This window comes from Argopecten irradians, chromosome 8 (genome assembly GCF_041381155.1).
Source record: "Argopecten irradians isolate NY chromosome 8, Ai_NY, whole genome shotgun sequence".
Lineage (NCBI taxonomy): Eukaryota > Metazoa > Mollusca > Bivalvia > Pectinida > Pectinidae > Argopecten > Argopecten irradians.
In genome coordinates, this window is record NC_091141.1 from 19,767,733 (window position 1) to 19,792,116 (window position 24,384).

Sequence of the window (24,384 nt, forward strand, 5' to 3'; positions counted from 1 at the left end):
TATTATCTTGATACCTTTATCATAACCCCTTTACCGCAATTGTTCCTCGTGCTACATTTGGCTGATTTTTTTGTGTGTTTACATTATATTGTTAATTTATGTATCTGTTGTTATTAGAATTTCCGGCGTGGGACGACATCTCATTTTTACATGACGACTCCTTCGCACCTGGGCAATCTAAAACGTATGACTGTATGGCATGATAATGAGGGGACCTCACCAAAGTGGCTGCTCGCCAAGATTGTTGTTCAAGATCTGACAGATAATAAAAGGTATCTTAAAGTCGGAACAAGTCATATTACTCGTGCATTCATCCTTTTGATTTCTCCTTTTTTTAAATATCTTTGAAGATAACATTCGCTGTTCAGCGATTGTCTTTGCTTTATCATCATAAATCAAAAGAAGGCGATATCTTCGTGTGGCTAATATCACGTTTTGAATATATAATACAGTGAAATTAAACAAATCGTTTTCTTGATATATTAACATCAATCATCAATTTCTCAAAACCATGGCTTGGATAGTGCTCTATTTTGGAATAGCAAACATATGGTGCTGCTCAATACCGTTTTGCGTTTTCACTACATTAAACAGATATGCGTTTGTCTGTGGAAAGTGGATGGCACTAGACAGAGAGGACGGTAAAGTATGGAAACGACTCAAAGCACAGGATGAACAGACTATTGATAGCCATCTTTTATTCTCCGAACTGAGTCTCCGGCAAATGTTTGACGACAATCTTTGGTTCTCGATATCAACACGACCACACTTTTAGTAGATTTAACCGTGTCCAGCGTTTGTGGACTATAGGAGCGTTGCTCTTCCTCTCTATGATTGTGTCTGCCATGTTCTACAATACCCCGGCAGGAAAGAGAACAGCATCAAAATGGGACCGTTTACATTCAGCTACAAGCAGGTCTATGTAGGATTCGTGGCGGCCGTTTTGGCCGTGATTCCAGCTTTTGCAATAATGACTGTTTTTCGAAAACGGTCTTTTCGGTATGAAGAGCGGCTAGAACTTTCCAGCAGTACATCTGGTGGAGAGAAGGCTAAACCTGCCCGTCGTCTGCCATGGTGGACAATCTTCATTGCATACGGGGGCCTGGTTGTGGCGGCTATTTCTGAAGCAGTTCGAGGTTTGTGTTTCTCTACTTTCTTTGACTGGGGTCCTTGATAATTACACTACAGTGGCTACTCGCCTTCTTTTCATCGGACACATTACAGAGCGTAGCCATCATTGAGCCCCTTAAGGTATAGCAAAATGATCAGTCTAGTAATGTTTAAAGCTTTAACAATGTCGCTATCAAGATAATTTTTTCTTTCATACTTAACAGGGTTTATCCCGCGTTTGCCTTTTACCGGGGTAGGCGAAAAGACAGCTCACACGCTCAAGACAGTGACGTCATCAATACATGCGACGACCATATTTACGCAAGCGACTTTTCTTCACCACTTTGTCGTTATAGTATGGGTGAAAAATAATCCTTACATGTCGACACAGTCCAATCCCGCTACACTATGTTATTTGCTGTGGCATTGCTATGCACTTCCCATGATAATTAATTAATATAAATTACAGTTTGTCTGGTTTACTGAATGAAATGCTATATAATATGTTCTTCCAGTTTCTGACCTACGAAACAAGTCCATACCTCTTTGCCAGTAACGCTGACGATATCAGTTCGGTCTGTTTATAAACCGACGTGACAGACCATTAACGGACATGCATGGACCTCCTGATAGAGGGACCCAGGACGAATCCATTTCGCCGCAGTGAAATGGCAGATGCAAATGCAAGTCTGTTCCTTCATCCAGTACAGGGATGGGAGACCCAAACGAACGCACCTCGACCCAGGAGGGCGCGTTCCTCGCAGTTGTTGCCTTTAACTTTACTGTTCATGCCGTAATCGTCGATTTAAAATTAGCAACAACTAAACTCTGTACGACATACGGCTCCTACGGTACATCCATTCCAACGGAAGCCGAGTTTGACGTCAAAGTGGAAACAAAGGGAAAGAGTCGATTAAAGTCAGTGTTTCCAGAAGAGTTCAGTGCTAGTTTCTCGAACCAGGTTCTACAATTAGCTTTGAATTATAAGGGTGGACGAGTCCCTTACCAAGCCTTTCCTGATCATCGTCATGTGTGAAGGTAAAATCTGTCGTTCTGTTTATGTATGAATATAGATTCCTTGATTCAGTAAAAAATGATAAAATGGAACATTTTTCTTCCAATAAATTATCAAGCACTCTTGTAATTATGACTTGCAGGACATCATTTCAACCATTCTCCAACTATTATATGATATTACCTAAATAAGGTTTCAATTCAGTTCAGTCCCCACATATTTTAAAGTTTTGAATGAAATAATGTAAACTTTCGTTCAATACACACTTACTAAATATATCATGAACGTAATTTCGTTGTATTAAATAATTGTATTCTATGATTAATAACAATGTTTACAACTACAAACAAACCTTTCTAATATTTTTTAGACACCTCCTTGTTTGAAAACGGTAAGTTATACATACATTTAAATGATTCAAGCAGTCTAAGATCTGAATAAAAGTGGCATTGCTTTTTTTGTTTTGTTTTACAATAGTTGAATTTCAAAACGTGATGATAGTTTTCTAACGAATTACATTATTTTACGTAAGTGTGTTTATCATCACACGGTTTTCCTTGTAGATGCACAAGGACATGAGTTTCGCCTGTCCCTCGTCGACTTAAGGTATTTCAATCCACGAACAGCTGAATGGGAGAAAACACAAAACGTTGAGGTAATGACAAGTTAACAAGCTAATACATTTTACTGATATTTACCCTATTTTAGTTTCGTACGTACATTTTAAACTTGTTTTTCAATTTCTAATTACACATTACGCTCGTGGTAGTCTGGAGTGTCGTGCTTCATTGTCATCCGTAACTCATTACCTTTTTGATCTGCAAAGGTCCTACACGCATGTCTACTAGCATATTGAGGGCTTCCGTACTCACTGCTACAAAGTTGTCGATTCCAGGAACAATGGTCACCGTATCACACATTCATAGTGATCGCAATTTTAATTCATAAAACGGTAAAAGGAAAAGAAAAAAAACCCATACACATGCATTATTTCCTCACAAACAATATTGGGAACAAAATATGTGGTTATATATATTATATCTTGCGATGACACGGACACCCCTTTACCGTATTGTTTGGATATATAATGAATTAAATCAAATTTGGATACAAAAAGTCTGAAAGCCCACTGAGCCATTTCTGAAACATTGGCGGCTCCAGGTTATAGTCCAATTCGCACAAGATGACATACATTGTGTACATAATTTCACAAACATTCAAAAGACTATCGTAATAGCATCACGAGACATTATTTTTTCATGTCAACTTTTCTAAATTCGTTTCATGCATGAAAATAGTGTTGTTACATAATTGATAACATGTCACTAAATTTTAAATGATATTCTTATATAACTCTATTAAAAGTTATTTTTATTCTTTCAAAAATAGTTATCGTCAGGGAAAGCATCCACCGTGGCCTTTAAGAGTAAAATATTCGGGACGTTTTCGGCAGACATGTTACTGCTCCCGCCCGATACCATTGACTTTTCAGCAGTGTTTCTGAATTTCGCTGAGCGTCTACGGTCCAATCCGTACGCCCTGACCGTCATACTGTGTCTGTGGGCCATACTTATTCTCATAGCTATTGGTCTCAGGAGGATGGATATCCAAGACGAGGCTCTGGTAACAATTATACAAGTGATTATTGTGTAGTAATTAAAAGTTTAAACTAGAACTTTAGTTCCCTTTTCTTTTCTAGTGTATGGCTTAATGAAGTGAGTGATATTTAGCACACACAACCAACAACTCTTCATTATGACGCCGAGTTATCTTTGCAAAACATCTGTGATGTATTTTCTATTATTTCTTGGCGATCAACGCATGAATTCAGTAGTATTGTAAAGGTTCAGTGGTATATTAACGGATTAAATCCGATATTAATGTATTAATATACATGTTTCAGTGGAATTATCTGCCCCTAGTTGACAACAACCCTTGGAATACGGCGGGCTACTACATGACCGTGTCCACCGCTCTCAGATCGTCTAGAAACCTTACATCAACTCCATATTTCAACATGGTGGGTAGTGAGGGTGATACGGGGGCGAGGATCCTTAATGATGGCGTTAGGAAGGTGATGGTTTATACAATTTATACTTTATAATGCCCACAAATAGTTTGTACTTGTTGATGTCATATGTCTATAGTGTTTAAATGATAAATCATGTAAAACTTCTAGTTTCTGTCAACATCTGTCTTAGACTTGTATGGTGTATGTCAATGACGTTTTCTCCCCACATAATCCACATCATATTATCTTGATACCTTTATCATAACCCCTTTACCGCAATTGTTCCTCGTGCTACATTTGGCTGATTTTTTTGTGTGTTTACATTATATTGTTAATTTATGTATCTGTTGTTATTAGAATTTCCGGCGTGGGACGACATCTCATTTTTACATGACGACTCCTTCGCACCTGGGCAATCTAAAACGTATGACTGTATGGCATGATAATGAGGGGACCTCACCAAAGTGGCTGCTCGCCAAGATTGTTGTTCAAGATCTGACAGATAATAAAAGGTATCTTAAAGTCGGAACAAGTCATATTACTCGTGCATTCATCCTTTTGATTTCTCCTTTTTTTAAATATCTTTGAAGATAACATTCGCTGTTCAGCGATTGTCTTTGCTTTATCATCATAAATCAAAAGAAGGCGATATCTTCGTGTGGCTAATATCACGTTTTGAATATATAATACAGTGAAATTAAACAAATCGTTTTCTTGATATATTAACATCAATCATCAATTTCTCAAACCATGGCTTGGATAGTGCTCTATTTTGGAATAGCAAACATATGGTGCTGCTCAATACCGTTTTGCGTTTTCACTACATTAAACAGATATGCGTTTGTCTGTGGAAAGTGGATGGCACTAGACAGAGAGGACGGTAAAGTATGGAAACGACTCAAAGCACAGGATGAACAGACTATTGATAGCCATCTTTTATTCTCCGAACTGAGTCTCCGGCAAATGTTTGACGACAATCTTTGGTTCTCGATATCAACACGACCACACTTTAGTAGATTTAACCGTGTCCAGCGTTTGTGGACTATAGGAGCGTTGCTCTTCCTCTCTATGATTGTGTCTGCCATGTTCTACAATACCCCGGCAGGAAAAGAGAACAGCATCAAAATGGGACCGTTTACATTCAGCTACAAGCAGGTCTATGTAGGATTCGTGGCGGCCGTTTTGGCCGTGATTCCAGCTTTTGCAATAATGACTGTTTTTCGAAAACGGTCTTTTCGGTATGAAGAGCGGCTAGAACTTTCCAGCAGTACATCTGGTGGAGAGAAGGCTAAACCTGCCCGTCGTCTGCCATGGTGGACAATCTTCATTGCATACGGCCTGGTTGTGGCGGCTATTCTGAGCAGTTCGATGTTTGTGTTTCTCTACTCTCTTGACTGGGGTCCTGATATTACACTACAGTGGCTACTCGCCTTCTTCATCGGCACATTACAGAGCGTAGCCATCATTGAGCCCCTTAAGGTATGCAAATGATCTGTCTAGTAATGTTTAAAGCTTAACAATGTCGCTATCAAGATAATTTTTCTTTCATACTTAACAGGGTTATCCCGCGTTTGCCTTTTACCGGGGTAGGGAAAAGACAGCTCACACGCTCTAGACAGTGACGTCATCAATACATGCGACGACCATATTTACGCAAGCGACTTTCTTCACCATTTGTCGTTATAGTATGGGTGAAAAATAATCTTACATGGGCCTGTCAGGCCTGTCAGGTGGACAGGGATATCTCAACCCTCGTGAAAGATTTTGACCATCAACCCTCGGCAAGCCTGTCCACCTGTCAGGCCCATGTAAGATTCTATTATTCTGTGCTATACTCCATAAATATGTATCTTAAACAGCTAGGGTTTGAAACATCTTTGTTCTTACTCGTTTATACAAAATTTGATACTTATCCTTAGTTGTTTGTATTCCTTGCATTTTTTTTCATTTTTCTTCATTCCTAAATAGACAATGTACCTAAATGATTTTAGAACAAGATTGATTTAATATATCGTGAGTCAATTGGTCGAAACCAGTAAGCAATTATGTGAGTATAATTCATTTCATTACCATAGGAATTAATTTAATTATACCATTTATGCTTGTTGTAATACAATGTATCCACGGAAGTATAATACTACGACTATATAGGGAATGTAACGGACTTTCAAGGGCCCGGATGTTAAACATGGCTCTTTTTCTTGATGTATACTCTCATTCGATGTTATAACTTTCCAGGCTGTCGCCCTCGCTGGTGTGTTTACCTTTTGCTTTAGTCGTGGTGGCAGGAAATCGTTAGTTGACGTACCAGCAGCTCCAAAACCTACTGTTGTAAAAGGTACACACACACACCCTCACACACACACATGCATATATAGTGATGATTAGTGTTATTAATGGTAATTATATATAATCTGTACATTATAAATTTTCTAAAACATCTGTGTCTGTCCTATATAAAATTGTTATTCCTTATTTAAAGGTATATTCGGCGTTAACCATCCCATATCAGCAAAAGTTGTTTTATCCACATATATATATCATTGATTCAAGTAAATCCACGAGAGACAACGATTGTTTTCTGTTACTTGTTAAGATAAAATTATAAAATCAAAATTTTAATTGACTAATGTGATATAAAAAAGATAATCGATAGAAAATCAGGGGAAACAACCTTAATCATAATATCTGCAATTATGCACTTCAATACGTATATGTATGTAGTCATCTCTCACTGAATAAACACTTCTCACAATGTTAACTCGTGTAATGTATCTTACGTTTTACCTCTTCATCAGAGTACGATATACCCATCGAGAAACAGTGGCACAACAGCAGTATACCGGATCCGGAGGATGTACAGGAGATATCGGAGATCGATAAAAATGGCGACCGTCTAAAACTTGATAGGCGATTGTCTCAAAAGCTGAAGACGTGGTCGGTGTATATTGGATACGTGATGTTGATCCTCATTCTGTGCTCACATAACTTTATCGAAGTTTCCTACCGCCAGAGCAGCTACCTGAAATCAACGCTGGAGCCAAAAACAAAGGTAAAAATAATCTTATTGTATTTTCGGAAAGGAAGCATATAAATTTTAATTTGCTTTTTTTATATTCATAAGTACAGTCAGGAAATGTTCGATATTTGTTTGGTGTAAAATTTCAATGTTGAATTGACACTCAGACGTGTAGTGTCGACGTTATTGTAACAAGACTAGATAATTCATCGATGACTTGGACTCAATTGAATTGGTACATACTCCCGGTTGAAGTCGTGGTTCAGAGTTCCTGTTATATGAATCGTTTTGTATCGTGAGTTTCAAAACCGGATTGGAAACTAGTAATCTTTAAGGTTTGGTATTCACTTTGACTGCGTATATGCTGAATTAAAAGTTCGTTGTAACCTGAAGATCAATCCTTAAATATTACTTTTACACATAATAAAGCTGGTAACTACGGTCGACGTGGTTGCTAGGCTAAATAGACTTTATCAGGCGTTAATATATAGTACTTAATTAACCTTACAAAGCCGAAGAGGTGAACGATGTGAACATAATTATTTTTCTTTGTTATTTGCGATTCTGTATCCCAGAACTACTCTTTAGTAAAGTGGCATCAGTAAAAGGAACAAAACGTGTTACATCGATATCACTGGTGGAGCAATGCCGCATTACATACCGCCTCTATCCCGTCTTTGTATATCAGATAATAAGTACAGGTTTTATCTTATATTTTTCTTTTATATGACTGTAATGCTTGACCGTTATGATAATCTATTGCAGATAGGAAAAGTAGACGATATTTGGACCTGGTTTGATGAAGTGTTCATCCCCAAGGTCTTCCCGAAGTATTCCTATAATGGGCGAATAAGAGTGTCTTATTTACAGAAATTCTGCGATGACGAATATCTATATAGGATGGGCTTAGTGAGGATTCGACAAGTTCGATCTAACGGTGAGTGGGTCTGAAAATCGCTGGCAGGCGACCAGTTCTCGCCAAGTACCAATTCTCGCCATCGCATCTGTAATTTTACGATTAAATCTCAAATTACGTCAAAAAATTCATTTTCTGATAGAAGACACTACCATGTTTATTTCCCACAAAAAACTGTCTGAAAATTCGTGTGTGGTCCCAGAAGTACGCATGCGGTGGCGAGAATTGGTACTCGGCGAGAACTGGTCGCCTGCCAGTAGGCAATAACATCATTATGGTACAAATTTAGCAAGGCAATTCATTTAACATTTAAATTATGCTTAATACATGTACCTCTTCAGAAAAATGCAAGACGTTCGAGAAGTTTGTTGGTTATGTCAAATGCACAGCGGACTACTCGACAAGTACGGAAGAAACTCGAGAATTCTGCAAAGGTAATGTCACCGTAACATTATTATCTATAACTAACACATGTTGTGATTAGTGAAGTATTATAGCGGGTTAAGGTTAAAAGGTCACTTTAACTAAATACCAAATAACTCTGATCACATGATAAAATGTGTGATAACGTATTAAGGACAAATTGTGCAAAACATATGTCAAATCCTTTTCATTTTAAGTGTGATCTCGGACATCACACAGATTTTAAATGTCGTAAATAAATCTAATAACACTTGCACCGATCTATTAGCTGTACATTTTTGACATTGAGTATATGGTGATACATCGGTAAACTTTGTTTACTGGGAAAGAATATTGAGGTATAAAATAATCTTATTGTCAAATCATCAACTTATACTGTCTTCTGAGTCTTTATCATTTCACTCCAGGTTGGAAACCTTACAGCGACACCTGTTTCAACGAAAATGACGATATAGACTACACATTTAAATACTTCACATCGGAAGACACCGAAGCGGTTATAACGAATGGCGAGCACGCTATTTATGGCTCTGGTGGATACTATATTGATATTGGCCCTAAACAGTCGGCAGCCTTCCGGTCGATCGCCGACCTCAGGACACATGGCTGGATTAACAATAACACCAGGGCGGTCTTCGTCACCTTTATGGGCTACAACGGAAACTCCAACATTTTCAGTTACGTCAACGTCTTATTCGAGTTACCTCCCTTTGGTGGAATAACCGTCGACATGCATGTGTCATCCGCTAACCTGTACCCTTACAACACAGCCTGGGATTACATTGTCCTCTTCTGTCAACTAATCTTTATCGTCGTCGTCATCGTTAGACTGGTACTCCTCGTCAAAAATGGCGTCGTGACTAAAGGGAAAGTACTCTGTACCTTGACATTTTGGGCCACGTTGTTCGATATCACTGTCTGTGTCGTAGCTATCGTCTGTTACATCATCCGACTCGATGGTACAATTACAGCTGTTGACAAAATAGCTAAAAATCCAAGTACGTCACTTATATAAATGCTAAGAGTACTTTAGTGTAAAGACTTTGTGTCTTATCATTCATTTTGTCATGAAAATATCAGTATATCGTCTATGTCCTCAAATGTAAAATTAGATCAACCTCTCCTCCTCCCGCCTCCAGACTAATCGAATTTATATCGGTAAAATCAAATTCCACTGTTTTCAATCAAAACCCTTAACCGTTTCAGTTTGTTTTTCAGGACAACACGTTTCCATTGAACTGGCTAGTGTAATGGATTCCGCATACTTGGCTGCTATTGGCGTTGTTTGCTTCAACGCAATCATCAGTCTGTTATCCCCATTGACTTTTAACTACCATTTCCACTTGTTCAAGGTGTTTCTGTGTCTATCTCGCAACACGCTGTTGTCGCTGTGTGTCGGACAGGCGATCGTACTGGTGGCCTTCGCAACAGTGGTCTACATGTTCTTCAACATGGACCAGTGGGAACTCAGGAACATGTATAGCACACTGCTCTTCCTGTATCGGGTAGCTCTGGGCATGTTTAAAGTGAAACACGGCATCAAGTTCCTGGATGCCAGCGGTATTTTGATATTCACCATTTTCGGAGTCTGTGTCAGTGTCATCACCATTAATCTGTTTGTGAGTATACTGAACGATGCCTTCGGTCATGCACAAGTCGCCGTCAAGAAGAACAAGAAACATCAATTCGATACAGAGTTAAATAAATTCCTGTACTGGAAACTGGGAAACTTCTTGCAAGCTTTGACAATGAGTTGTGGGAAAACCAGCACAGATGCAATGAGTAAATATACGGCTCCGGGTAAGTAGGAAAATATACACTACAATCTGACAAAAATCTTCTGAAGGGAACAACACTGATCACTAAGTAATATACGGATTTGTTTATTCTCCCATACTTGACAGAGTTATTCCACGGTTGGTAGGGAAAAATAAATCATTTGTCATTTACCGGGGTAGGGAAAAGACAGCTCACACGCGCTAGACAGTGATGTCATTAATACATACGTCGACAGCGACGTTCATGTCGACTGAATTATCACCATTTCTCGTTAAAATATGGGAGAAGAAGAATCTTATGTGGGACAGTAGGGTATAACGTAACATTTATATAGTTATGTATTATTACCATGGTAATAAGAAGAGTCCATTCAGATTGAATTTATTATTTTACAATTAAATATTTTTAGCGATTATTTTCACATCATTTTATAATATTTTCTCTCTATGTCTTCTGATATAAATAATATCAATTTACAAGGTATATAAAAACACTTTTGATTACCTAACAAAAACATTACTGATTCAAGGAAACTTCAGAACGACTGAGTATATAGTAAGGAGTTAATCATTGCTCTGTACATAGATGGACTACCCGATTCAATGATTTTGCGGTTTTTTTCCCAACCGAATCAATCGACGCAGTATCTATGTTACTATAATTTATGGTTGAGATATATCGTGAATACTGTACTCTATATTTACAGAGGAGGAGACATCGGATAGACTACAGAGAATACAAACGGTAGGATTGTTTTATAATACAAACGGTAGGATTGTTTTATACTAGAAACGATATGATTGTTTTATAATACAAACGGTATGATTGTTTTATAATACAAACGGTAGGATTGTTTTATAATACAAACGGTAGGATTGTTTTATAATACAAACGGTAGGATTATTTTAAGATACAAACGGTAGGATTGTTTTATAATACAAACGATAGGATTGTTTTATAATGCAAACGGTAGGATCGTTTTATAATACAAACGGTAGGATTGTTTTATAATATAAACGGTAGGATTGTTTTACAATACAAACGGTAGGATTGTTTTAAAATACAAACGGTAGGATTGTTTTATAATAGAAACGATAGGATTGTTTTAAAATACAAACGATAGGATTGTTTTATAATATAAACGGTAGGATTGTTTTATAATACAAACGGTAGGATTGTTTTCATTGAATACAAACAGCAGGATTTTTTCTAATACAAACGATACGATTGTTTTATACTACAATCGGTACGATTGTTTTGAAACACAACGTATAACGGTATGATTGTTTTATAATACAAACTTTATGATTGTTTTATTTTTTTGTTCTGTTTTATAATCAAATTTGTTAATCGCATACAGTAACCTTCTGTGTACAACACAATTCCTTAATATTAGTTGTGTTTGTATAGACGTCATTTAGATAACCACTCTAAGACTAGGCTTACATGTATATTCCCAAACAATGTTGTTTTGTTAAAGATGAATTATGTTCAAATCTTTTACATTGTAACATGTATTCTAAATTATATGATGATAAGTACTGATTTTGCTACAACGGAAATCTATATAATATAGTCGAACAAGCAAAAACTTTTTTCTAATCTTAAATTTAATTTCTGTTGCACATAAAAGCTTGCTTAATACAGATTACCATTTGTTACAGATGAAAAGTTTTGAGAACTTTGTATTTAATAAAGCCGCCGATGTTGCATGTCACGAGCAGCAGCTGTTAAGAACGTATCTGAACTGGAGTAGAAGGCTCCCCAAAAAGAGTCACTTACTCTCCACCTGTTCTACTAACACAGACGAAACAACCATTACGTAAGTACACCAATCCAGATCTGGTCTAATACACCATTTTCTAATTTCCCCTTTGATAGATGGATAGATATTCAAACAATAAACTGTTACAAGATTGATATGAAGCTAATCCGGAAGAAAGATAAATAGAAAGGGCGAGATGAATATTTTCTGACGGATGGGCTCCATATCAACTGTGTGTCCAATTTTTTAACAGCTTATTACTAGTACTTAAATATCCATTACCATCATAAAATTTCATAACAATACGTGCATATCTTTCGAAATTCCCGCTTGCGCTAGAGTTGACGTCATCAATTTTAATAAACGGAACAGCATTAGCTTCTGAATTTAGTTCCACCCAAAAACGGTTTAAAACAAGTGAACAAATGAAAATTATTCAATGATATTTTTCAATACTTACTATGTTATCAACACGATAATACAGTGAGGTATTGGAATTTAAAGACCACCCTACTTTAAACCTATTTTTAAATTATTGGACCTTTATGTATAGGCTTAAGTATATATCGTATACATTGTCTGTGACGCAACGGAAACGTGAAATATCCATACGCTTTACCAGATGGGATCAAAGCCTGATATTTCCTATTTGGTATAACATATAAAACCGGAAACAATGAAAGAAGAATGGAACTATTTACAAATAATGATTATAGTGAAAGAATTACTTACGAACATTATTATTATGGAGTTCATATTTTCCAGTATGAAACTATGAATATATGTATATTCTTACCAACAATATATTATATTGAAACATGAAGCGTGGTTGTAATCAGTAGGTAATACACATAAACTATCTGTGTTATGTACAGGTACTATGACCGGTCCTCAAACTTTACCTTGGCATTGGTATTCCCCACAGCCGTCAGCAATCAGGACGTCTTAGTCCACGATATGGACGTCATCAAAGCGAAAATGCGAAACTTGTATCCCTGTGACAAATCATCAGTGCCACTAAGTAAGATGTTCAAAGTTAAAACTAACGCCAAGCTACGTAAGAAGGTAAAAACAAACACTTTGCGTGGCTAATTTAGCCTCTAAATAAAGTTACTGGCTGGCGACATATTATCATGAAAAGATTTTTTCTTGATTTTTTTCTAAACGTTGTATTCAAATTTAGATTTTTGGAGTCGTAAATAATCTTCCGTCAACAACTCATAAGCTTTAAGCTAATTAATATAATATTTTACAATAACAACATCCCTTGCACTAAAATAAACCTTGTATTGTATGATACCAACTATGTATTCTCTATATAAGCGCATCTGCAAAGCAAACCTACCAGTAATTGTATTCAATGTGTAATGTCACTGAAACAATATAAAAATACACAATACTTACATATCAAAGAAATAATCTACTCCACGTACCTTTGCCATGATATTTCATTTGACCGGAAGGTTAAAGTTCGGGGTCAAGTTAGAATAAAAGTTCCGTCAGACATGGCATGAATTCATATGATCGTATTGGCTGATAACGTATTTCATATTGACTGATAAAGCACTTAGCGCAAGTTTATCCGGCAGTAGTTATTCGTCAGTATTTGGAGCAGTTGCAGGATAAAACATAGAAGTGTATAGGAAACAACAAATATTTGATCATTTGATTAGTATTTCACACGGGAATATATTTTAAAAGTGAATTACACCAAAGATAGACACATTTTATGTGTTGTAGAATTCTGTACAAGTATTGGTAGTTGACACAAAACCTACGAACTTGCCAGAGTTACCGGCCTTTATAGTGTCTTCACATGACATGGGGAAAACATGGGAGGCAACCGCTGCCAGTCCAGCTTCACGAGTGACATTAAAGGTCAGTAATGAAACAACAACGACACAGTAACGTCTTGTAACATGTATAAGCATAGTATGATACCAGTGTTTTCCGTGTCTTTATTTTAGATTTCCTGATAATTCGTGACAGTAAATCAACAAAATATTTTAGTGGAAGAGGAGAAATATGTCCCCATGTACCCCTCTGTCAGTTTTTCGAAACATGGTTTTATAGGACCGGTATGATGTCTAGTTTCATTTTAATGCCTATTACCATTGACAACTAATGTCTTATTAGGATCATGTGGCGGCCATCTTGGATTTTAGCTTTTAGAAATGGCCAAAATGTCACATTCGTATATACGCGCATAGAACCAGACAACACACAGAGGCAAATAAATACATTTTTAATATGATTGAAACATGCAAAATACGTTAAAATCACAAGAATGACGTAACATCTTTTTAGTTTGGGAAATGACGGGAAAAGAATGATTTTTTGTTCACTAGAAAATCGATTAATGTCATAATTTTCATCACAAAAAAAAATTGAAAAAACACCTTGTAACATTTTTTTTTCGAATTGCAATAACCCTTGTGTAAACACATAAAAAGAGTGTAATAAAGAAAGATAGATCGCATGAATGGGATGGGGAAAAGAGAGGGAACACCCATCCCCCTCCCCTCTAAAAAAGTCCAAAAAAAAGCTTCAAATGAATAAATCAAAACTCTTTCAAAACATATTGTAACAGTTTTACTAAATTAAACTGACTGTTATTTAAACACATGTGCATTATAAAAGGAGTTTATGTGGACCACCCGCCCCCCTTCTCCTCCCAACACTACTCATGGAGAACAAATCTCATAATTATTATTACATAAAAAGGTTAGATCACATGTTTTATCTATGATTGAGACAGTTCCCGATTACAATTTGTTTTCTTAGTTTAACGTCCTATTAACAGCCAGGGTAATGTGAGGACGTGACAGGTTTATTGGTGGAAGAAAGGCGGAGTTCCCGGAGAAAAAACCACCGCCAGCAGTCAGTACCTGGCAACTGCCCCACATGATTCTAACAAGCGACCCAGAGGCTTGTGGTAATATGGTAATGGCCACCGCGGCCCCAATTACAACTAGAACGTGGTTAGCCTCGTAATAATCTACTCTCTTTTAGTGAACAACTGGAAAACATAGAATTTTTCATAAATTATCAGCTCGTTCCAGAACGAAACGTACTACTGTGTTCGAATTATTATCCATGTCTTTTTAGTCCTGGAGACACGATAGTATAGCACAGCTCATTACCACAAAATTAAATCATTTCGGTCTCACGACTGCTCCTTTGGTTTTCACCAAGCTGCTGCAGTTTGGTGTAGGAATTCAGTACTCCAGGGGAATAAATGTCCATATCTGTTTCGATGATTCAACTTCCTGACAGATGTGGTCCCCCTAGGGAGACTTCACATTAGACCTCTCTAGATGTCCCTCCTCGCAAACTGGGTCCCTGCCAGCAGGGAATGGGAGAAGTGACTTCCTCTCAACTAGTCCACTCTGAAAGACTATGTTCTTCAGGGGTTCCGTTGTTTTTAAACCAGCCCCCACCATGACCTTGTTCACGGACGACAGGTTGGGGGCTTACCTTGACGGCCATTGCCAGTCGGGGGAGTGGTCTTGGTATTAGTGGTCTTCGTGTCTTCGTTGGGCCAGATATAGCTCTGTTACCCTACTGACTGACCCTGCCTTTTTGGTAAAGAATAAAGATCCTGGTTTGTGGCCTGATCCCATTAAGATTCCTTCCTTGACAGTCTACTGGGTCGAAGGAGTATGATCGCCTGTTTTGTGCTTGTCGGGCGCTTAGGTTTTATCTTGATGAAACTTTCACAAAAATGAGAAGACGTAACGTCATTATTATGACTTCATCGTATTAAGCATGTTTCAATCATATCGAAAAATGTGTATTTGCCTTTGTGTGTTGTCTGGTTCTCTATCTATGCAAATATATGCGAATGTGTCATTTTAGCCATTTTTGATAACTGAAATCCAGGATGGCCGTACGCGTGATCAAATCCTTTTGTATGATAACGGCTTTAAATCATGTTTTTAATTGGAAATGGCTCCTGAAGTATATTAATTGTTGTTTTGTTTTTAAAGCACTCACCATGTGTGTCTGCGATGATTCGCGCATGCCCAACACACCTAATGGCCATCTCGTGCGAGCTGTGGCCAAATGTCCCCGACCATTGTATGGACAGACTTGAGATGCATACCATATCGCCCGGTGGAGGAACCATTCGACTCAGATGTAATAACAGGGTCGTCATCGCAGCTGACAAACATTCAGTCGACGAGGATGTAGACATCTGTGTCTTGGTAGAGCTTGATATATTCCACTATTGATATAAGGCGAAAATGATACCTTTTCATTTTGATAATTATTTCATAAGTCAAATCATCCAATCTTTGTCGTTTGATATTAATATAAAGTAGTATAGTATTATTATTAAACAACTAGTTTAATCAATAAATGCGAATACCACAAAGAAATAGCTGTTGGTATGATAGCTGTTGCTTGTATTTATGTTATATCATCTATTAGGAAGAGGAGTGGAGCCCTGCCCCAATCATCACTATAACAGCCACAGAAGATATTGCCCGGCCTCTCATACTTAGCATACCGCTAAACATGTTAGATCGAGGAGGTAGGACTTCTATGTCCACATTTGATATTGCTCAAATCCTATCTGAATCATGCTTGCATGTTTCGCAATTTTATTCCTTTGAGACTGAACCTCACTTGGCCCATGATATTTATCAATCACTGTTTTAGGTCGGTAGGTTTTCATCTACTACTCCGGCTTACACCCGCCTCAATCCATAGTAGTTATCCTTTACTTCAGCAGGTGAACTGTAAATGGAATCGATCAAATTCATTAAGTGTTTTGCTATCGAATCAATGAAATTTTCCAACCATTTTTGTTATTAAATGTCCGCTCATGAAATTGTTTATTTCTTTTGATATCCTTACTTAAAGCGTATTGACAAAGGTTGTTTGCATGTTTCAGAAAATCCAAAGGAACTCATCATTCTTGTTAAGGAAGGGGACTTGAAGTGGCAGAAGGCGCCATGCAAGGCATTCAAGGAGCATGGATCAATTATCTTTACCATAAATCATCTAAACAGAAGGTAATGGCTATACTATTCTAACAGATTCTAATATTTATACTTACTGAAACGGTCGTTTTCTTTGAGATTAACCTCCTCACCCACCTGTAGCCGATACAGCTAGTAGAAAAGTCACAGCTATCATAATCATACATTGTTTTCTTTTATCATGTTGGTAATAACAGAACATTAATGAACGGCTAGCTACAAAAGTACATTGCTGTTGTTTTGTAACTTTTGATTTCTTTTTTAAATATTCGCCTCAATGAAGGATAAAGACAAATTTCATGTTAACGTTTCAAATCTCGAGTTAACATCCCTTGTATCGGATTAACATTCAAAATCTCTAGTTAGCATTCCAAATATTGGATTAACATTCCAAATACATGTATCGGATTAACATTCCAAATCTCGTGTTAACATTCCAAATCTCGTGTTAACAATCCAAACCTTGAGTTAACATTCCAAATATCGGATTAGCATTCCAAATCTCGTGTTAACATCCCAAATACACGTATCGGGTCCATATCTCGTGTTAACATTCCAAATCTTGAGTTAACATTCCAATTATCGAGTTAACTTTTATCATTTCGTGTTAACATTCAAAATCGATTTAACATTAATCATTTCGTGTTAACATTCCAAATATCGTATAAACATTCAAAATCTCGAGTTAACATTTCAAATTTCGAGTTAACATCCCAAATTTCATGTTAATATTCCAAATATCGGATTAACATTCCAAATCTCGTGTTAGCATTCCAGATCTCGAGTTAACATTTTAAATATCGTGTCAATATTCCAAGTATCGTGTTCACGTTAAAAATTCCGCGTTAAAATTCCAAATTCGAGTTAACATTCCAAAAATCGTGTTAACATTCCAAATATCGTATTAGTATTCCAGATCTCGAGTTAACATTCTAAATATCGTGTAAATATTCCAAATATCGAGTTCACATTAATTTAAAAAATCCGCGTAAGCATTCCAAATTTCGAGTTAACACTCCAAATATCGTGTTAACATTCCAAATATTGTGTTAACATTCCAAATATCGTGTTAACATTCCAAATATTGTGTTAACATTCCAGATCTCGAGTAAACATTAGAAATATCGTGTTAATATTCCAAATATCGTGTTAACAGTCTACTTCAGTGAGACACTCCTTCAGCCGATCTAATAAACAAATAAATGTGTGTTGTAATTGCAGAGTTGCCAAGAAGATTTTAGTCAAAAGAAGCGAAATGAAAATGGTATGCAGCAGCATTTGTTTATTTGTTATCTTTATGTAATTTCAATTTTTTTGTCTGCCACAAACTGGAATCAATAATATAATAAAGGTTTGTTCTAGCCAAGGCTTATTATAAATGCATTTTTTTAAAATCTTTTCTTACTAAAGCTTAATTTATGACGAAAGATTTATGAACATTTATGTAGGAAATACATCAACATTCGTTTAAAATATTTCACATATTTCAAAATCACTTTTATCATAAATCTTCGTGAAATGTTTTTTAATTCTTTATTTCAGAATTTGAGTGCCACCGCCATACCAGACCGTACGTACACAATGTATTATCTGAACGCAAAATGGTTCTAACCAATCTCTTTAAAACATCGTTCAAATGCTTACAAATTTTGATAATTAAACATATTTCGGTCAATATCGATATATTTGATCATTTTACTTCACGTCTAATTTCAGTGTTTATTCAGTTTATGGGGTCACGTTGACCGAGTGGTTTAAATGTCGGACATATAACCGCAAACTCTTCACCTCTTTGAATTCCTGTATAGGGCAAGTGCCAGGTACATGTACATACCATCGGTCGATGGATTTTTCTCTGTGTGCTCCGGCTTTCTTCCAGCCAAAGCTATTTAAGGACGTGCCAGTTTCAGGAGGTGAAGGAAATGTCCGGAGTGTCAGGAGAAAAAGTGCCGATCTGCGGCAAGTACGTGGCAACTGTCTCATATAGGAAAGGTGGAAGTCTCGCTATTATTTGTTTGTATATTATAACCACTCGGGTACCGCGGCCTGCTAAATTTAAGTGGTAAATGGAAAACTTTGTTGAATAATTCATTGTAGTAATTGTAACCGTACATAATACTGTCGTATTTTGTATTACTACAGACTACCTGAGGACCGCTGTGACGGCTGTGTGTAACAGCAAGCTGTCCCGAAAATGGCGCTACCTCGGAAAGTCTCTGGGAATTCCCGTCATCTATCTGGACTGTGTGGACAGAAACAACGCTCCTCTCTGTTCAGAGGAGAAGTGCAGCTTTGTACTACACGAGTGGTGTGTTCGTAACCCTGAGGTCACTGTCAAGGACTTGGACAAATGCTTACAAAAACTGGGATTCCCGCAGATTAACAGACTCGAGAAATATATATAAACACTGCTGGAAGGATTGGTGTGGAGACGTGACTCTCCATAATATGGATGAATGCTTTCTGAGATTCCTGTGGGCTAATACACTCACAATATAACCATAAACTTGTACGATTTTAATTACTTTTATTGTATATGACGTAATGTATATTATATACAATTAGATTAGTTGATATTCTCATACGCTTTTATGTGTAACATAGAAGCCTTCATTATTTTCCATACATAGATTTGCTACAATCACATATATACATGTAACCAACTGTTCCTATTGAATCAATGATAGGACGCCTAGTAGTTGCCACTATATGAGGCAGTCACCAAGACCTATTTTGGTGGTATTCCTATAAATTTACCTTCAAAACATGGCGCGTCCTTAAATGACTAAACAAGTTTATTAACAGAATAGTATAAAGATTAATACCGCTTCAGATTAGAATATAGTAATTCCTTATTGGTTAAAACAACGTCACTTGGACGATACATTTATCCTAGTTTTGCCTTAACGTTATCAGCAGCAAGATGGCGGTCGAAAAATGCTTCGCGCAGCCTGACGACATTGATAGGTATGCTGATGGCATCATCAAAAGCAATGATAGATATTCATTAAAGGGGTTTTTTCTTGGAAATTACCCATAAAAACGAGTCATTTTGATGAGGTAAACTGTATGGTTTATGTCTTTTGCAGTTATGGTTTATTTATTTTAAATTGTGTTCGACAGGATCAAGTCTTCATAATTTGTCAGTGACCTTATACAGAACATTTATCAGCTCGGCTTCTCCTCACCCGATACAAACAATATTTTACTCCGTATTAGGTCACTAACAAACTGTGTAACAAATCATATTCACCAACATAGTATAAAATGTTAAATAGTTCCATTCGTTCTCATATGTATAAAGTATAATGTTATCTTTACGTTGTTTTGAACAAATAAACCCATTTAATTTTATGACTGGTTAGTATTGTTTTTTTTAGTCACAGTGTAGTCTAAGCATATATGAACCACGCTGGACGAGTGTTTAATATTTTTCGCCATATTACACCTAACCCTCAACCTCTGTGCGATGAGTTCTAATCCTTGTGTTCCAGTTTGCGGGTATTGACCGATGGTCGGTGCTTTTTTCCGGATACTCTGGCTTTCTCCCTACCAATTAACATGGTGCGTCCTAAACAACTAACCAAATCCATATGATTACCTCGAATTCACCAAGGTAAAAACTGTTATCACAAAATAGTTATTATTGCTATGTACTAAATCCGTTGTTCTGTTTTGAAATTTTGAATATCAATCCATGAGCATTGCGAATTACTTTTAATTTCTTTCGGATATTTCATGGAGTGCGAACATTAATGAAACCGTTTTAGTTCACCTCCTGTCTACCTGTAGTCTTAACTATGTGCATTCCGTGTCTACCTGAAGTGTTAACCATGTGCACTCGGTGTCTACGTATAGTCTAAACCATGTGCACCCGGTGTCTACGTATAGTCTAAACCATGTGCACCGGCCGGTGTCTACGTGTAGTCTAAACCATGTGCATTCCGTGTCTACCTGAAGTGTTAACCATGTGCACCCAGTGTCTACGTATAGTCTAAACCATGTGCACCCGGTGTCTACGTGTAGTCTAAACCATGTGCATTCCGTGTCTACCTGAAGTGTTAACCATGTGCACCCAGTGTCTACGTATAGTCTAAACCATGTGCACCCGTTGTCTACGTGTAGTCTAAACCATGTACACTCCGTGTCTACCTGTAGTCTAAACCATGTGCACCCGGTGTCTACTTGTAGTCTTAACTATGTGCATTCCGTATCTTCCTGTAGTCTAAACCATGCATACTCCGTGTCTACCTGTAGTCTAAACCATGTGCACCCGGTGTCTACGTGTAGTCTAAACCAGGTGCATTCCGTGTCTACCTGTAGTCTAATTCATGTGCAATCCGTGTCTCCCTATAGTCTTAACCATGTGGATCAGTGCCTACCTGTAGTCTAAACCATGTACACTCCGTGTCAACATGTAGTCTAAACCATGTACACTCCGTGTCTACCTGTAGTCTAATCCATGTGCAATCCGTGTCTCCCTGTAGTCTAAACCATGTGGATCAGTGTCTACCTGTAGTGCAATCCGTGTCTCGCTGTAGTCTAAACCATGTGGATCAGTGTCTACCTGTAGTCTAAACCATGTACATTCCGTGTCTACATGTAGTCTAAACCATGTACACTCCGTGTCTACCTGTATTCTAATCCATGTGCAATCCGTGTCTCCCTGTAGTCTAAACCATGTGGATCAGTGTCTACCTGTAGTCTAAACCATGTACACTCCGTGTCTACATGTAGTCTAAACAATGTACACTCTGTGTCTACCTGTAGTCTAAACCATGTACACTCCGTGTCTACCTGTAGTCTTAATTATGTGGATCCGTGTCTACCTGTAGTCTAAACTATGAGCACCCCGTGTCTACATGTAGTCTAAATCATGTGCACTCCTTGTCTACTTGTAGTCTAAACCTAGTACAGTCCGTGTCTACCTGTAATCTAAAACATGTACAGTCCGTGTCTACCTTTAATCAAAACCATGTGTACTCCATGTCTCCCTGTGTCTAAACCATGTGCACTCCGTGTCTACCTGTAGTCTAAACCATGTGCACTCAATGTCTTCCTGTGGTCTAAACCATGTGCACTCCGTGTCTACCTGTAGTCTAAACTACGAGCAACCCGTGTCTACCTGTAGTCTTAACCATGTGCACTCCTTGTCTACTTGTAGTCTAAACCATGTGGATCAGTGTCTACCTGTAGTCTAAACCTAGTGCAGTCCGTGGCTACCTGTAATCTAAATCATGTATAGTCCGTGTCTACCTGTAATCAAAACCATGTGCACTCCGTGTCTACCTGTAGTCTTAACTATGTGCACTCTGTGTCTACCTGTAATATAAATATAAAGCCCTCCGTGTCTACCTGCAGTCTAAACCTAGTGCATTCCGTGTCTACCTATAGTCTAAACCATGTGCACTCCGTGTCTACCTGTAGTCTAAACCTCGTGCACTTCGTGTCTACCTGTAGTCTGAATTATGTGGATCCGTGTCTACCTGTAGTTTAAACCTTGTGCACTCCGTGTCTACCTGTAGTCTAAACCATGTACATTCCGTGTCTACCTGAAGTGTTAACCATGTGCACCCGGTGTCTACGTATAGTCTAAACCATGTGCACCCGGTGTCTACGTGTAGTCTAAACCATGTGCATTCCGTGTCTACCTGAAGTGTTAACCATGTGCACCCAGTGTCTACGTATAGTCTAAACCATGTGCACCCGTTGTCTACGTGTAGTCTAAACCATGTGCAATCCGTGTCTACCTGTAGTCTTAATCATGTGGATCCGTGTCTACCTGTAGTTTAAACCTTGTGCATTCCGTGTCTACCTGTAGTCTAAACCATGTGCATTCCGTTTCTACTTGTAGTCTTAATTATGTGGATCCGTGTCTTCCTGTAGTCTAAACCATGTTCACTCCGTGTCTACCTGTAGTCTAAACCATGTGCACTCCGTGTCTACCTGTAGTCTAAACCATGTGCACTCCGTGTCTACCTGTAGTCTAAACCATGTGCACTCGTTGTCTACCTGTAATCTTAACCATGTGCACTCGTTGTCTACCTGTAGTCTATACCTAATACACTCCGTGTGCACAATTTGTAACCTTTAGTCTAGATACTACCAACTGTAAAACCGTAACGGATTTTAAGGTCTTTTGCGTATCTCTGATTACACAGTTAAGACATCTAGCGTATATACTTCATGTAATGTGAGACAAAGAAACATTTACAGTATCCTCATCCTGCTTCAATAATTATTTTATTCTAAATTATAACAACCAATTTTAGTATCATAACTGAATTATATTTACCGAAATTAAGACATACTTATATTCCACAGAAGTAGATATAGAGTGCTTCACTTTGATTTTTGTGAGTTGCTTGTTGTCACCAGCTATGATGGCACTTTCTCTAATACAGTCTTGTCCAGTTTTGGGTCGTATCTCAAGATTCCAGAGACTCTGCATTCTTCTTGTGCTATATTACCCACAGGTAAATATATCATATCTTGAGAACTACCAGAATCGCTCACGCACAATTCTTTAATCATGGAACCACGTGGTGATGTGAGAACTACAAATGGAATCACTTCCGGTTCCGGTCTAGACATTTCACGACGTTCTAGAGAATGTGATCCATCAAAGTTGGGATTACTCTTGGAATCATCAAAACTGTTTATTTTTGTTATTACGATGACATTCTCCGATGACTCACCCTCTGGAATTTCAGTTTCTTTAGTTTTTTCTTTACCTGAAATATACTTTTCTTTCCGGTGACCAGGAAAACAACACCGTAGTAACCATAGCCAGTACATAGAAAACGAGTGTCACACACCGGAACTACCAGGTGGCGCCAATCCGATCAACTGAAAGCCATAAAACACATTTAAATAATATTCCTCCAATTTTAACTACCGGTTAAGTAATCGTAATTTTAGAGGACCATGATAAGCAAATAAAGACATAATTAAGGCAAAAAAGTGTTTTAGATATGTGGCTATATTCCTACAAACCTACAGCTATTTCCAACGCATGGTTCGAGACACCCTCAATATATTGTTTCTCTGGTATGGTCACAAGGCCGGCATATAGGATTCAAAAACTTAAATTACGTGTAAACATGTATAAAGTTGAGGTTGCGTCAGACAATAAGCTTATATCTATTCATCAGTAACATTCGTGTCGGAAAATCGGTTTTTCGGACATCTCTTTGATTTGATTTTACGACACAAAATTAAACCACAGAATAGGGTATCTTAGGAGGACATTTGCATAAAAATGAATGCATTGAATAGTTTTTAAAGCAAGGAATTAATCATTTTAAGGACATCATCTTTACTAGCCATCTGCAGAGCACTGTATCCATCCGCAACGC

At 37.6% G+C, this 24,384-nt stretch overlaps 2 protein-coding genes across 5 annotated transcripts in view; both read left to right on the forward strand.

The window, feature by feature from the left end:
- Positions 1-865, forward strand: part of LOC138329611 (polycystin-1-like protein 2) — a 33,283-nt gene extending 32,418 nt beyond the window's left edge. For all 3 annotated transcript variants that reach the window (XM_069276701.1, XM_069276702.1, XM_069276703.1), the window contains 2 exons: positions 118-272; positions 595-865. In XM_069276701.1, the coding sequence (XP_069132802.1) occupies positions 118-272; positions 595-775 (336 nt within the window). In that variant the 3' untranslated portion in view covers positions 776-865. The remainder of the gene's footprint in view (positions 1-117; positions 273-594) is intronic.
- A 985-nt stretch (positions 866-1,850) lies between these two features.
- Positions 1,851-20,380, forward strand: LOC138329612 (polycystin-1-like protein 2). Of its 2 annotated transcripts, none has more exons than XM_069276704.1 (23): positions 1,851-2,148; positions 2,496-2,516; positions 2,689-2,780; positions 3,515-3,763; positions 4,029-4,199; positions 4,494-4,648; positions 4,970-5,615; positions 6,375-6,474; positions 6,935-7,188; positions 7,921-8,092; positions 8,413-8,505; positions 8,902-9,492; positions 9,713-10,294; positions 10,980-11,017; positions 11,938-12,095; positions 12,914-13,103; positions 13,779-13,916; positions 16,028-16,246; positions 16,473-16,575; positions 16,939-17,059; positions 18,248-18,290; positions 18,569-18,596; positions 19,169-20,380. In XM_069276704.1, the coding sequence occupies exons 1-23, from the start codon at positions 2,139-2,141 to the stop codon at positions 19,429-19,431; spliced, it is 4,437 nt and encodes a 1,478-aa protein (XP_069132805.1). In that variant the 5' UTR covers positions 1,851-2,138; the 3' UTR covers positions 19,432-20,380. The 2 variants fall into 2 exon arrangements, with proteins under 2 accessions (XP_069132805.1, XP_069132806.1); XM_069276705.1 differs by having other exon boundaries at positions 3,515-3,748.
- Positions 20,381-24,384: the final 4,004 nt, after the last annotated feature.